General features: G+C 40.9%; 1 protein-coding gene across 4 annotated transcripts in view; it reads left to right on the top strand.

Annotated features, from left to right (window-relative positions):
- The window catches only part of ralgps2 (Ral GEF with PH domain and SH3 binding motif 2), a 74,201-nt gene that overhangs the window by 10,885 nt on the left and 47,268 nt on the right, over positions 1–16,048 (top strand). For 2 of the 4 annotated variants that reach the window (XM_072439257.1, XM_072439260.1), the window contains exons 2-5: positions 11,082–11,167; positions 12,673–12,803; positions 12,926–13,030; positions 13,715–13,765. In XM_072439257.1, the coding sequence (XP_072295358.1) occupies positions 12,744–12,803; positions 12,926–13,030; positions 13,715–13,765 (216 nt within the window). In that variant the 5' untranslated portion in view covers positions 11,082–11,167; positions 12,673–12,743. The remainder of the gene's footprint in view (positions 1–11,081; positions 11,168–12,672; positions 12,804–12,925; positions 13,031–13,714; positions 13,766–16,048) is intronic. The other 2 variants (XM_072439259.1, XM_072439258.1) reach the window with 2 other exon arrangements.

The raw sequence follows: 16,048 nt of genomic DNA on the forward strand, positions 1-16,048 counted from the left end.
TTATTCAGTTGAGGACTAGCAATCAACCATCACAACATACTGTAACATGACCATAAAAGGAATATGAGTCATTGCCTTTTTTACCACAGCATTTCACCTGCCGGTGTATGTGGTGTGGATTCATCCAGGTGCAGCCTTTTGTTTGGAGTCCTCAAAAGAATCTGCTCTGTTCTGTGATCTCCACTCCTGCAATCATCATGAATGAAATGTTTGTCTTACGCTTTGGCTTTTCCATCTTTGTGAATGATTGCTTCTCATATCTCATTACAAATCTGGATGTAAGTCATGTTCATGTTCTAAAGATTTGAATTATTATTATTATTAGTTCACGTCTCAGTGAGGTTTGACTCCCGGGCCGGGCCTTTCTTTGCAGAGTTTGCAAGTTCCTCCCCACGTTTGGGGTCTTCCTGTTTCTCCCATCGACCCAAAAACATGCACCACAGGTAAAATCCTCCTCCCCAAGCAGCAGCATTAAAGGATGGGTCAAATGCCTGAGAAAAAGTTTCCCTGACAAAGGATTAGTAAAGTTTACCTTAACTTTACGGTAAGAACCTATACAACTTGGTGAGGCACTGTTGAATTAAATAATAATAATTGTGTTATTCCTAAACTGTATTTTCTGAAGTTTTGGTGCATGTTCATAGTCCATATGACTATTATTAAATTAGTTAATAATAATAATAGTTTAGTTACTAAATTATTATTTCAGCTCTATGTATGGACAGAATAAGCAGATTATGTTTTGAGGGCTTGGCGAAATAGCGATACAAATTGAAGTGTTATATGTAACAATATGCTATGGGGGAGATATCGTGATTCTCAACTTCTCTATTTAATGCAACTCTATGCTCAAAACACACGCCTTTGTCCAGGGTTGGGGTTCTCCACCTTCTCCTCCGCCAGCCTTCATTGTGCTTTGAGTGAGGAGTGGCAATTAATAAATTAAAAAGTTATTTCACTTTTTTGCAGATAATTTTTTTCTTTTATTAAAACTATGTTCCGGTTCTTAATGTTATCAGGCAGAAGTATTACTCGTATAACCAAGTAAAAATATTAGCATTTTAATAACAAGAATCGTTGCCATTCTCTTAAACTCCATCTCAGCGTTGCACTATAAGCTCTGTGGAATGTTCTGATGGATCAGATTATCCCATGTGCGCACGCTGTTTTACAACCTGTGTTTGATCAATTAAACCTGAATATGCACACGACTATCTCATTTATGATCAATTACACACCATGTTATATTGCGCTTTGTTCTCATAACACAAAAGCGCCGGTTCTGTCATTCACGGCTAGGTAAAGTGTGGAGCGCCGGGGGGAGGGGCAGAGCGACTGTGACATTGCTGATGGAAACAATGTCCTTCCTATTTTTAGTCAATGGATGAATGTTTTGGTGGTGCGTGCATCCGGTCTGTGCTTTTGTCTGTGTTTGTCTTCTGGGATTGACGGAGGCCTAAACCAGTCTATAAGCAGTTACACGTATACAACACAACTTGCTCATAAAGCCTTCAGAAGTACGTGAGGGGTTTGTTTTTGGAGAAGGCTTGGGGGGGGGGAAATGGCGAGGTGAGAGTGGCAAAAGTCCGGACATTATACAGCTGTTTGAATCTCAGCTGTTGCTTGGCCCCCATCGGACTCGGTTTCCTCTCGCCCCTCTGTGTCTGGCCTGGTTTGTCTCTGAAACACATACACATACACATACACATACACATACACATACACATACACATACACATACACATACATGCACAGCGGATGGGACGGGAGGAGGCACGCGGTGTAACATCCGTCTGAGAAACATCAAAGAATCTGTGGTTTATAGCTGCTTCTAGATGCCAGTAGAACCCTTACCATATAAGTAAAAGATCCAAGAAGCGTGGCCAGATTTGGTCAATCCAACCATTTGCTTCCTGTTACTTTCCCCATCATTAAGTCCACAGTTTATATGGCACCACACACAAGTCTTTGTCCGTTTTAAATTACAGAATTAAAACTGTCCTGCTCCTCCAGTTGTAATGCAAACTGTTTATGGGTTCATCTGTAGTTGGACATGACTATTGGGAAATCGCAACATTTCTTTCTTTATTCCAAAATATATCCATGAGTATGCAACTCAGCACAGATTTGAAAACCTTCAGAGTAACTTTGAACCCTCTGTGCTGGTGTCTTGCCGTACGTTACCGCCACGACCTCTGACCTACTGAACTCTCCAACAAACGGCTGCTGAGTGTTGAGTGTGTCGCTGTCCCTCTGGCCAGTGTGACGTGCCTTGTCGCATCGCACGTTTGCTTTTCATTCCTGCGCTCTGATCACATTTGTCGTTTTTCGTCTACTTCTTGGCAAGTCACGTCGTCACTTTACTGGTGGCTTGCTGCTCCTGTGGCGTAATGGGTTATTTTATCAGGCCCTTGACACTGGGGCAGTGCCATGTTGAGGGAAGTCATGCATATAACCCCGTGTGCGGGTGTCCATGCTCTGTTAGGCAAGTTCAAAGGGCTCGGTTACGGTTCAAGACGGATCTTTTTAGCTCGCAGATAATCATCAACAAAGATGAAACCCACTCCCCGCTGTTCAGGCCTCAGGCGTGTGTACAGCATGTTCTTTACTTCTGAATTCAGTCCAGCAAGGCAATTTAATAGAAGAACATTTTAGTCGGGCACCCATGGATTTACAGATTTACATGCAGGGAAAGAAAACCAACAAAAAGTTTAGACGATCACTTGCGTATGGCGTGGTCTTCATTATTATACGCCACTAATGTTTCTTCTCCTATTCACCTTATTCTTGAGGTTGGCCTGAGCGCCGCTATACGACGTAGTCCTTCTTCCGCTTGTATTGGGTAACACAGGGCTGCTGACCTCAAGGGAACAAAATAACACTCATTGCAGTGTTGACTTGTTGCTGCACATGAACATTGGACATTTTACACAATTCGCATATTTTAGCAGCGAGACTTCCCCCCTCATGACTGGAGTTCCCGCTCGACCGAAGTGAAAACACAACGAACGTCAAAAGTGGGCGGGATAAGGTGAATAGAGGTTCTGCACTGACATTAATTTACAGGTTAATCTTTGTGTTCATTGATGCTTACAATCAAAGATGATAGATTCACTGTAATACCATGATTCAATCTTACCAGCTGAATGATAACTTCAGTACATAACCCATGTCCTTAATCAAACAGTCTTTGATGTGTGTCCAAGGAAACGGCACGTGAGCTGAAAGATTTGAAGTTTTTGGTACTGACGGACTTGTAAACTATCTGCTGACATCCGAAAACATCCAACTTCCTGTGGCTGGATTTCACAGTTGTCATTTTTAGAAAGAGGGCATTGTTCAAACCAGAAGTGCGGGTATTTATCTGTGTGTTTGCTCTCACATAATTGAACACTTTGTCAGGTTGTAGCATGTTGTAACTCTAAAGTCTCTGGCTCACAAGCCCCAAGGTGCTCTGGGTTACCGAGTCCTCTGTCAGTGTGGAGATGACATGTTGTGGTTGCATGCAACAGTGTTGGGTAAATGTGGACATGGTTGTGTTTGACTCAGTTTCAGTCTGTTCTGATACACTAAGAGCTGTGTTTCAGAAGGAATGGGGGCGTGTTGTGGCCAGTGTTTGACAGAATAATGGCATGCACTTGTAGGCATCACTATAGAAAAGGGGGCTCATCAAATTGCATGGTAGAAGTGACGAGTGACTGCACAGGCATGACTTTAGCACAGGGACTATACAGTGGTAATTAGGGCTGGGTATTGCCTAGTACCTCTCGATACAAATCCTGATACACAGAACTTGATACAATACGCGTCCTGATTCACAATATCCCTTAAAACCAGTGTTAAAAGTTTACTTAAATTATGTTTTGATTAAGTAGAACAACAAAATGCATTGGAATCTCATGTTCACACTGTCCTCAATATCAGAATACAACTGTCCTATGATGAAGTCACATGTTCTGCTCCTCAGCCTCAGGCTGTAGGTTCAGAAGTGTAACTCTAGTTCTAATGACTTTATGTTTAGCGTGTCACAATATGCATCTCTGCTACACGTTTTGCCAGGAAGTCCATCACAATATGTGGTAATGTTGTAAAACATGTGAAGAAATATTTTAGTGCGCTTAATAGGGCTGAAACAAGTTGATTAAAATCGGTTTAATTAAAAACGAATCCAATAATCGTCATCTGGTCTTCGAATGTGCAATCGAATTTTAGATAATCGTGAAGGATGTCTTGAAGCTATATTCCACATTCAAATCATTTTATGATTAAAAAAGCAACGTAAAGAATAATCCTTTGTTGCAGCCCTAGTGCTTAATAGTTTTAACTACTAATTGTATTGAGAGATCCAATCATTTCAAAATTCATTGACAATTTATCCAAACTTGTGTCTGTAAAAGTGTGTGGTTTGGGTTTGAGTTCAGCCATTAAAGGAGTCTTAAAGGTTGAATGGACGATTTTTTTGGCATAAATTTGAGTCTTATTTCCTCGTGGCGTGGACTGCCGATTAGTCCTGCCACGTATCAATCATAAAACGCACCTATCGCTCACCTGCAGCCGTGTGCGGCTCATCCCACATTTCCGCGTGTCTAAGTGCATGGATCTATCATAATATAGTTCCCTCAGAGTACGGGGCAAAATGAAGACGGAGAAAGACTGTTCGAGCTGACTCAGAAGTAGACTGAAATCTACGGGAGACGAGAGATGCGATGCGATCCATCGTGCTAATAAACGAACGCACGTGTGTGTTGTATCAGTCCGCACGGGGGAGTGGCATGCGCACTTCCGCCTGCGTTCTCAAATCGCCAAAAAATCGTCCATTGCGCCTTTTAATTTACCATTTTAAATATCTGATAATGGGCTTTTGTCTTACCTATGCTATTGTCATTGACAACATTCACAAACTAGGAACTTGCTTTGGTGATATGGTGCAACATGAAACAATGAATAATTATAGTAAATCAAGTATAAATACATCTAAATGGACAATATGGGGGGTTGCATTTTGCTATATTACAGAGAAGAAAAGAGCGGCGCTATGTCAATGATGGAAGACTGAATGAAATGGCTTAAGTCACAATTTTTTTTAAATCTTAAAGAGACTGATTTCTATTGTGACTCTTGTCCTGCCCTCTCACTTTATAAAACAGAATATCTTATCTTTTAATTGGCACTCAGGGCACACTCCTGCTCTCCTGCTTTTCCTCGAGTGGTCGTTCGCTGACCAATCCCCTCAGACTCGTAAAGGAAGACATACAGATGGTATCAGCTTCCTGTGAGACACACCACGCTCTTCCGCAGTGTTCGCTCGGCCTTTCCTTGTTTGGAGGCCATGCAGGAAACACTATATGCAGTCAGAACCACTGCCAAGCGCTCCACTTCCTCCACTTCTCCCTGCTTCCTCCCTCCACACATCTGTCGTCACACTTGGGTCATTGACTACGTTCTGCCAGTGCGTGCCTAGGTCTACTGCTGTGCCCACACAGGGAGTCCTGCTGCTGTGGGTGCTGCCTCCTGCCACGCAACCAGCACTCTCCTCTCCGAGCACCATTTACTGTACATCCGGCTTCAGCAGCAATGACAAAGCTCCATGAAAGAAATGGCTTTTTTGATCAGAAATGTCAAGAATAAGGACTGTCTTTGTTTGTTACTTGTTTTACAAATGGCCTTTTCAAAATATTAATATATTGGATTTTAAGATAAGATAAGATAGTGTGTAAGACAAGTGGGTGTGTTTATCCAGTGGTGAAGCTACAGTAGAGAGCAGGATAAAGGACACGGTCTAAAAAAAGCACAATCACCCCCACAGTGCAAGCTGTGTATCAAGGGGAATTTCACAATTGGGGTTAGTAAAATAAGTCTTTTTAAAGCAGGTTCCATGTGTGACAACAGTTTAACACATGGAACAGTTTAACATGTGACTCTGAACTGGAAGATGAGCTGGTGTTGGTTTTTATTACTTTTATCACTGTAGCAGTTACCTATAGTTCTATATTGAAACGACACTGATTAAAAGCCAGCCTTGACTATGTTTGTGAAATTTGCACTAAAATAGGTTTTTATATTTATTTTGAAATAATGTGTGATAATTTAATACAATACGAACCGGGGAAAAAATAAACATGATTATTCTTTTGCCATATCAAGCAACACTGCTACTTCCTATTCCTTCAATAGAGGAATAGAAACTGCAAATGTCATGAAAACGCACCACACACTACAACTGTGTTACATGTCGCGTCAGCATCTTTTATCACTGCAGTTTTACACGTCTCCTCTGGGCTTTCCCTTTCAATGTTCCTAATTCAAATATTTCCCACGACACTTTTAGGATGTGTTCACACTTGTACTTGTTTGGTCCTGGTTTGAGCCCAGTTTATCTGGACTTGATTAGGGATGTCATGATATTTATTTTTTGTGTTATGATTAACATTACGATATAAAGATTATTCATGACTATTGAGACAGCGACAACACAGCGGTGACGTCTTTAATTTTCTTTCATTCCCGTGATCTAATGTCACTATTCTCACGTTTGTGACCAGCTTTACAACACTGAACTTTCTGAAAGACAAAATAAAGTTAATGTGACATAAACAGCCAGATTTTAAAAAAAGTTCCTTACGTTTAGGTCTAATTTTGGGCTCTATGATGAACAAAAATACTTAATTTTGCTTCCAAAATCATCCGATTATTTATTTTTATGATTTTTACCATTATATTGTGACCTGAATAATCACGATTATCGATGAACCTGATAATCTTTACATCCTTAGACTTTATCTGGTCCTGGTTTAGCTCTGACCTTGTCTGTTTAGTTCGTTAGTCACAATTTTAATTTGATGTTTGTGCAAGAGTGAACAGCTTAATCACTGCCATCTAACATCAAATTAAATAATAAACAAAGGAAACAACATATCACTGAAGGTTAGAAATGACTGAATCTCAATTACAATTCTAGTATTGCACAACTCTTGTACACTTTGTTTTGACGCTTGGATGCTGTAAACTGAAATCACAAGTTTCTTATGTTGCAATGTGTTGTGATATTTTAAGCTATTACACAAACCTTATTCCAGTCACACACATGTATTCATGAGCCAATGGAGAGTCAATAGACAAGAGTAGTGTGTCTGTCTGTCTCTGTCTCTGTCTCTCTCTGTCTCTGTGTCTCTCTCTGTCTCTCTCTCTGTCTCTCTCTGTCTCTCTCTGTCTCTCTGTCTGTCTCTCTCTCTCTCTGTCTCTCTGTCTCTCTGTGTCTGTGAGACTGTAAACCGGTAAGACTGTCACTGGTTGATATGATTTTTAAGAAGTGACTTGTCTTTGAGAGTACGCTGAACAAATAAGCTTATGAAAAGATCCATTTGATAAGCAGGTTTTCCTCGGCTCTTTTGCTCTTTTCTGGCCCGTCCCAGATTAGACCTCACACCAGTGACCTTCAGCAGGGCTCGTACATCAGCGGCATGTTAAGTGACTGTGTGAAGAGGCTGTTAGTCATGTACACACACACACACACTGTTGTATGTGCGTGGACAGCCCACCCGCTGAAAGCTCTGTTACTGCGGCCAACCCGCCGTTATTAGAGCCTGAGTGTGATGGGCCCCTCCCCCTGAGCTCGGATCAATACTGTGGCCCCTGGAGGTTTGTCAGGACATGTCTTTCCCACTGTGACAGTCGTGTTTTATATTTATTCTGCTGCTAATGGAATAGTGGTACATTCCCATGCACCGGGAACAATAAGAGTTCTTCATGTCGGAGGTGGAAAAATCCTAGTTACCAAAGTGCATGAAACTTCTGTCACATCTGCTGCTCGTGTCCAACCAGAAAGAACCGGTAACCTTTATAAACTCCATGTGTCCAACTTGGCCAAAATAAGCTGTTTTTGTTTCTTTAATTTATTTAAATATAAATTATAAATGATGAAAATCTTAAATCTATTCATGTTCACTACGTTTTAGTGAAACGTGTCTTACCTGTCATATGCACTTTCCGTCACTGTGAGCCATGTTAATGATTGTTACTCCTCAACAAACAGCATTACAGTTTTGTTGTCTTTTTTTTTAAACTTATTTTTCTTTAATTAAAACTGACCACTGCAGACTAGAACTACCAATCAGATCTGCAGTCTGGAGATGCTCTTCCCCACCAATACATCATATTTCATCCCTTTTGTCACATTGCCATCTCCTTAACTTTGCTTATTTACTTGTAATCCTCCAGTGCTGAACCTGCTCAGTCAGATATGGTATAGCCGTGGATATTATATACATGTTCATATGTTGTTTCGTTACTTAAAACGTCATGATTCTGTTTGAAGATTGTGTATTTCAGTATGCTCTCATTTGAGGACCTCAGGGTTGTGGGTCGGATTGTGGCGAGCAGGACGTCCTGTGTTTACATGCGATTGTCTTGTGGTCGTATGTGACGGTTATTTCCTTTTGTATGTTGTCAAGTAAGTCTGTTATTGAAAAAGAGATGATGCTATCCTAAATAAATGAGTGGCATTTAGGGAAAGCTTCATGGTCTGTCACACCTCGCTCAGCCCAGCCCGACACACTGACCCGCTTTGTGACCGTGGTGCATCTGCGGCGCCACACAATTCACCCGCTCCCCTCTGCATGCAGGGCACCAAGAAGACACGCATTTGTTTACTCTGTCCTTTTTTTAAACCGACCGCAGGCTCAGGACACTCACTCATTTCTCCAGTGAGTCAGAGGCCTCAATTTAGCTCAGAGTTTGATGTTTCTCTGCAGAAGTGGGGCCTATAGTTAACATCTCCACCAGCCAATTTGTTGAAGTCACAGAGTTCTGGATTTCTACTTGTTAGACTCGACTACTGCTGGATAGACCTTTAGATCTTCTAGGATTACCACTCCAAAATGATGTGCCTACTAGCTTTCACTTTAAGTATTAGTTTTAATGTTGAGTATTGTAAATGATCCAGGATTAGCTAAACTTCGTTGGCCATTGCACATCTTTATCAACCTTTCAATCACAGTCCATGCAAAGCGCTTCCCCTGTTGCACACACTGTAGTGCATTTGTGAGAAAACGCAAACATTAGCCAAACTTAAGCTACACATGCTAAGCACACTAATCCTCTGTGAGGCTGAGCAGAGACGGACGCAGCGGAAAGGAAACCTGTGTACGCTCGCTAAAACTAAATGAGATTAGGCCCGGGACAGTCTGTTAGGAAGGTCTGTGTTTGCTGTAGGCCTACTACGAGTGTTACGTCTACTGTTGGAAGGATGGCATTATCAATGAAGAACTGAGAAATACGCCTAGCATCTGTTGCTGCATGTCCTTGAATTATGTACACTGTAATTATATTAAATCTGCTTTGCCACCGGTCCAGCTTTTTCCAATTCCGATACCGATATCAATATTTTAAATATCCGCAGATGTCTCTTGTCATCCAGTGTTGGGACTGAAAATGCTCTTTTTTTTTTCTCCTCTCAACACTGTTAAATCGTTATAAAATGGATATAATTTTGTGATAACTGGTGGTAACTGTTATTTATCTTACTACAAGATGACTACAGAAAACGTGCTGTACAAAAACAGTTGAAAACCAACTGACAACAAATATAAATTTCCCTTTGGGGACAATATAGGCAAATCGAATCTAAACATTTTGAGGCGTTCTGGGTGTCGACTCCTATAGACTCTCTAGACTAATAACAACTCTTTGTTGTTGGACCACTGCAAACAGCAATGTGACTTGAATACGTTTTGCACAAGTTTGTTTACTGACAGAAAAAAACACGTTGTATACGAAGAACACCGTGTTCCTTTGTGATTAAGCCAGTTTTGCAGACATTTCTTTTGTTTGAACTGCAGCATGTGAATGTGCGAACGCTGAAAGGCATGCTGGGAAAACGGGGAGGAAGACGAGCAAACGGTTTCTGATTCACCGCCACCTCCTGTGAGTCACTGATCACCGGTGCATCCTCCGCGACATGCTCCGACTTGAGTCTTTCCACTCGCTCACGTCTGCTATAATCCATGTCTTCCTAAAATCTCCCGTCTTTATCCATGTGATGCTCAGATATGTGAGCTAATGCCTGACGATAACACCGCCATTCTGCAGTTCACAAACATGGACAGCAATGACTGTGTTTGTGTCCATTTTGCACTGAGAAATCCCACATTTTGATCAAATTATAATTGTATTTTTGTAATATTTTATCAGTGGATACTTGACCACCTCATCGTAAACAACACACTCCCAAATTTCACTTGCACACACCCTTTTGATACCGAGTCCTTGATAGGATCTTGAAATATATGTTGGTTCTACACATTTTTGCTCATTAAGTCTGGTCATGATAACTACAGCTTTAGAGCGTGGAACACTCTAGTTACAGAGGGTTGTAGTGGGATGGGGACATTGTCTGTTGTTGTTTTGAAGTGTCATAGGTGTGGCTGACTGTCAAGGGCCCGTAAAGGTTTCAAATGTGAGGGTAGCTGTCCTGACACCTAGTTTGTAGCTGGAGATGCTCTTCTCTTTATGTCCTGACATGTCTTGGCTCTGTGAATGGAGGAACACTTAGGTTTACTCAGTAGTTTAAAGTTTATAAGCACTCGACCTGAGCCTTGTAGCCTTTTAAATGTATTATGAGATCAGTGAGAAGATAGTGAGGATGTGGGCTTTTACCTGGTGCAGTCCATGTGCAGCAGGTTTTGTTTTTAGTCTGAGGAGGACATCTACTGGTCAATACAAGTATTACAACAAAAGGAACACAAATGACACTTGAGTTCTTACAAGCTTTTATTATTATTATTATTAACCATGATTATCTTAAATATGTTAGTAAGTAAGTAATGGTGTGATTTGAGTTTTATTTTGCATTACATCTTTGATACATTAACTTAAAATAAACTTGAGGTTCAACTAGTCAAATATTCCCTATGTATTTTGAACTCAAGTTATGTTTTCTAATGATAACTTCCTTATTTTTAAGTTTAGTAGTTGTGAAGTGCACGACTGAACATGTGAAACACTCGAGTTGTGATGTCGATGTGAATGCAGCGTTTCCTTCAGTTCAAAACTAAAAAAACATCTCCCTTTTGTCTTTTCCTCAGGCAGCAAGAGAAAGACGGGGCCTGACTGTGCAGGACACAATCAAGTGGACTTAAGCCCTGCACTATGCACATCTGACACACTGTACGTTCTGTTTTAACTTTACTATATGCACCATCACATGTTTATTGTGTTGTATAGAATAGTCTGTGTCTAAATGTTGAACTTCCACATGTTCTTTGGCATTTACAAATCTTTAAAAACGACAACAACAACTGCACACTAATATAATGTTCATTGACCCGACCATAGTTGGTTGATCTTGTGATATTTTTTAAATAATATTGCCAATATTTCCTCTGCTTTTACCCCTACAACCTTTTATCTCATTATAGATTTAAATGTTTCTGTCATGAGGTAAAGCAATGTGCAAGCCAATGTTAATAATCCAAAGCGAAAACATTGATAAGATAAAAAGGGAGACCACTGCATTCATTCAGCGCTATTGCCCCTAAAAGATGCAGTGTTGTTTCTTGTAGCATTAGTCACTGCTGAATGAAGTGAGAAAGTCCAGTGTGATGCAGCGCTGTTTGTTTGTGTACAACTTGTAGGAGGACGCTAATGGTTCTTAAAGCGGCCGTTTGTGCCAGCGCCTCGAGCCAGACACAGACAGATGGGCCCAGGTGTGTCTTTGGGGTCTTTAGGATTCAAAATGTCTCCTTATTTTTCATTAGTGTCTCGCTGTGCAACAGGCAAGCGAGAATCTTTGTCTTGGCCATTATCCTGCACACTACATCATAACGACATAACGACAAAGACAAAGTTACTGAGCATTCATTTAGGATTAACTTTGAACCACTCAGCCAGTTTAAGAATATATATATGCTTCTGATTGGGCTTGTATTTCAAATTTCAATCTCAATTTCAAAACTAAAGAAAAGGCTTAATACTGTAATGATTATGACAAAAATAAAAGCAGCAGTCTTTTTATGCAACAGTTTTATATTTACCACAAAGTAGAAGTACTTTCTTACATCACTCTTTAATACCATGATGTCATACACTTGTTCTGCTTAAGTCGTTTCCAAAACTTTTCAGAAAAGGTCCAACTTTTCTTTTTCAGAATCGATAGCTGTAAAATGAGTGTCTAGTTTTGCTGTCAGCTTAGTATCGATCAGTAGGCCGTCTAGTAGGTATGGATTTTGGACAACTTAATGTGGTTTGATCATATTAGCTGAAGCTCTGTTCCAGTTTTAATGTCTGTGAGTGTGACAAATCTTCAAGGTCTTCAACTATCGCTCTATTCTGTATGTCCTGTACATACTTGCGTAAAGACACGGCAGAGTACAGAGAAGAACAGAATGCAGGCTGTGAGTGAGGTGTAAGCTGGTGAGTGTTGGCTGTAAGAGAAGAGACAGCTGCCTCCCTCTGCACCCTTTCACTGAAGATCTGCTCCTAATGCGTAGCCTAAGCCGCGTCTGTCCTGTCCTCTGTGGAGCCTGAAGTCTGCTCCATATGGTGCTCACAGAGAGGTGAAAACTGTCAGATGCTCACAAGTACACAGACGTTTTTGATTAGAAAACAACACATTATCTTATTAGTTTTGCCGCCTTCTCGAAAGGTTTAACGCTCTGTTCTGTTGATGTTTTTCAGAGGGAGTGGTGGGTTTTGCTGCTGCGGAGGACGATGAGAGGTCTCCTGCGCTGAAGTTCGATGTTGTGGGAATGATGGACCTGCCCAATGGCCAATCGGGCATCACCACCATCGTTGCCACTCTTTCTGAGGTCAATAAAGTGATATGTTGATTGAAGGAACTGAACAGAATATTGCCTACCTTCTCTTCCTGACCTTGTGCATCAAACGCTCACAAGCTCTAAAACTAAAATCTGTATTTTCCCGTCCCCAGAAGAGCAGCAGCACAGAATCTCTGAGTGAAAGGGGCTCAGAGCTGAAGAAGAGCTTCGATGCCGTTGTGTTCGATGTGCTCAAGGTCACACCTGAAGAATATGCAGTAAGTCATATTTTTACTTGCACTGTTCTAACCCTAATGTAAAAAAAAGTGTGATCTCATCAGCTTAAGGGAAAGATTTATACGATTTGAAGTTTTGCTGTGTTTCAGATTTTTGGTAGCTGCTCATGCAACACAACATGTCATCAACAAATCAGAATGAGCTTTGTCATAATCAGATTCACAAACTAGAAATGTGCTTTGGTGGTTCAAACTATACAAGGAGTAAAACATATACTCAAAGGGGAGTTCTTCTAAGTGTCCGAGATCTTAACAAAAATCCATAAATAAGCCAATCATGTAATCCAACCAGAAAATTATTTTATAGATTTGTTCACTACCAAAAATACTGTATATTAAGTAGCCTGGCAAAGAAATTCCCACAGCACTTTGTTGTGGGACATTAAACACCAAAAGTTTTGCTCCGGACAGTTATATTAGTTGCTGAGCAAATGCAGTAAATGATGTCGTGTTCTTTTCAATGTGTTGAAATAACTATAGATTCTCAGCACAGACTTTTCACATTGCTGGATTAGTTTTGTTAAAACCAGTGTGCTCTGTTTAGCCACCAGGGGGCACTGTTTGTCTTTACTGTGCAAATTGATGAACAATGATGAAAAGAATGATTAGCAAAACAAAACATGAGCATAAAATGAAGTATATTTAAGTTGTGTTTTCTTCATCTAGGGCCAGATCACACTCATGGATGCGCCGGTGTTCAAAGCCATCCAGCCGGAGGTGAGTAGCTTTTTATTTTTGAAAGATTTTTTTAGCCTGAAGACTTTATTAGACAGGAAAGGGTGCTGGGTGCTGTGCCTTAACCACTCAACCACCGGGCAGTACTGTGAGTCGCTTTCACGTCAGTTAAATTGTTAGTATGAAGAGCTGGAGATGTTATCAAGGACAATGAGAATTATTTTACTTGTAAATGAGTCTTCACGTCTGGTTAAATATGATTGTGCCTGTGTGGTTTTTGGTTATTGCACAGAATGCCAAATACACTATCCTAGTCTTTCTGGCAGTATCTGATGTCTGGAGGGTTCAGCTCTTTTAGGCAGACATTGTAAGTTGTGTTTAAAGTCGGCCACTGAGGCTTCATCAAAACAATGTTCAAACCACAGTTCAGTGCAGTGTGGTAGACCTGACCCCTGCTATGAAAGCTCCACTTGTCACAGTCCAGACCAGAACCAGCTCTGTAACCCTCTTCATCCAAGTATTTTTTACATTTTCTCAAAAACAACAGCGTTTGATGTGGAGCATTTAGACAGATTGGTTCATTGTGTATACTATACCACGTCCCTTTCAATTAACTCAATCTCTTTGTTTATTAACAGCCTATTACCTTAGCATATTTGATTTACGTCAGATGCCCTAAACCAGCAACCCAGCTCTATTTAATCAACGTGGAGTGGACTCATGTAAAAGGATTCAAGATTATACCCAGGAAGTGTTAAGCGGCAAAAAAAGTGCTTTAGTGAAAGAACTTATGAGAGTATGAACGTAGAATTATGTCATGTCTTTTAGCCCAGAGTCACGTCCCATAATGCAGTGTGTTTATTGCAGTCACAGTGGCAGTCTGGCCCTCTGCCCCACTGCCCTGACTGCAGGTTCACGCAGAGGCTACTGAGGGATTTACTAAGGGCCAATGCTCCTGTTTGGCCCGAGTGGCTACAGTCCGACTGACTGGCTGGCTAAGTGGGCTTTAGGCCTAATGAAACGTGTCTGTGGACCATGGGGGCAATTGAGAAATGATGGTTCATGTCAAGGTGGAGCTGGTCAGATGGACAGGAATGTGGCTTCATTGACTGATAGAGTTTTTAAAGTGAGCTAAGTGTGTGCTTGGAGAGATCAGAGCAGCAGAGGATGTTTTGGAGCGAGAACAATTGTTTTTTTTTTATCATCATCTGTCAGGATGATAATGAGTAAGATCAGAGACCCCATTAACAGCATTTTAGCTGATGTCTATTTATCTGATGGTGTGAAAGTTTGGCCACATTAATGAAGAAAAAGTGCTGAAATATCAGTTTATACAACCTAACTTTTCATTTTTATTTGACTGTTTTTGCTCCTTTTTACTATAACATTTGCATATCTTCAAAACAACATCCACAATCGTGTCTGAATGTCTCAATAATGCCCATCTCTGTGCCCAATACTATGTCATCCAGCTGCACATAAATACTGTATGCCAAAAAAGTAGATGAGGCAAGCATTTATTTTACATCCAGTCCCATCAAGAATAAAATGTTTAAAAAGGTACATTTGAGTTGTATGAAACGATGGTAAAACGGAATATGGATGTGGAGTTGGATGTGATTTTGGCTCTGAAGTTTCCCCCTAATGTCTTTATTAAACCTGGAAAACCCCAGATATCCCCGGAGAGTACCACAGACGGACCCACATGATTCTGGCACTGGCCCCTGTATGTAAAGACCTTTCCTTCTCACATCGTGCTGTTTCTTTAAAGCCCTCGCCACTAAAACAGCCTCGAGTTTCCATTGCTGTCAGTCACTGCTCTCTCCTCACAGACGCATGATGGAAAACGCAGGTGTGAGTCTGTCTGTCTGTCTTCGCGTGTGTACGGCTCCTTGTTCACTGCCTCGACTGGAAAATATTAAATAATGTGGTCGGATCAGTGAGTTGTGCAACGATGTTTTTACTGACATAAGGCCCATTCTGCAACGCGAGCGCCCTCAACGTGCCGTCTTGAGGATGAGGTTAGAGATGAGGTAACATGGTGGACTGGTGGTGGATGGGAAACGGACGGCAAAATGAAGGGAAAAGGGACGTTGTTACGCAATATTCGATTTTACTTTTTTTTTTAAGTTAGATTTTCTGTGATTTAGAAACTGTTGGAGAAAATATACCATTATAGATCTTTGCATTTATGGGTTTAAATGGGGTAAATGATTGAATTGAAACACGTTCACATTCAGTCACCAGGGGCAGTCTGGTCTGTGCATAACGGCTTTCTCACTGTTATTGTCACTACTTCCTACTTCTATTATATATTAATGGGTT

The sequence above is a fragment of the Eucyclogobius newberryi genome, unplaced genomic scaffold (assembly GCF_026437365.1).
Source record: "Eucyclogobius newberryi isolate DKJ021-1_F unplaced genomic scaffold, fEucNew1.0.hap1 SCAF_9, whole genome shotgun sequence".
NCBI lineage: Eukaryota > Metazoa > Chordata > Actinopteri > Gobiiformes > Gobiidae > Eucyclogobius > Eucyclogobius newberryi.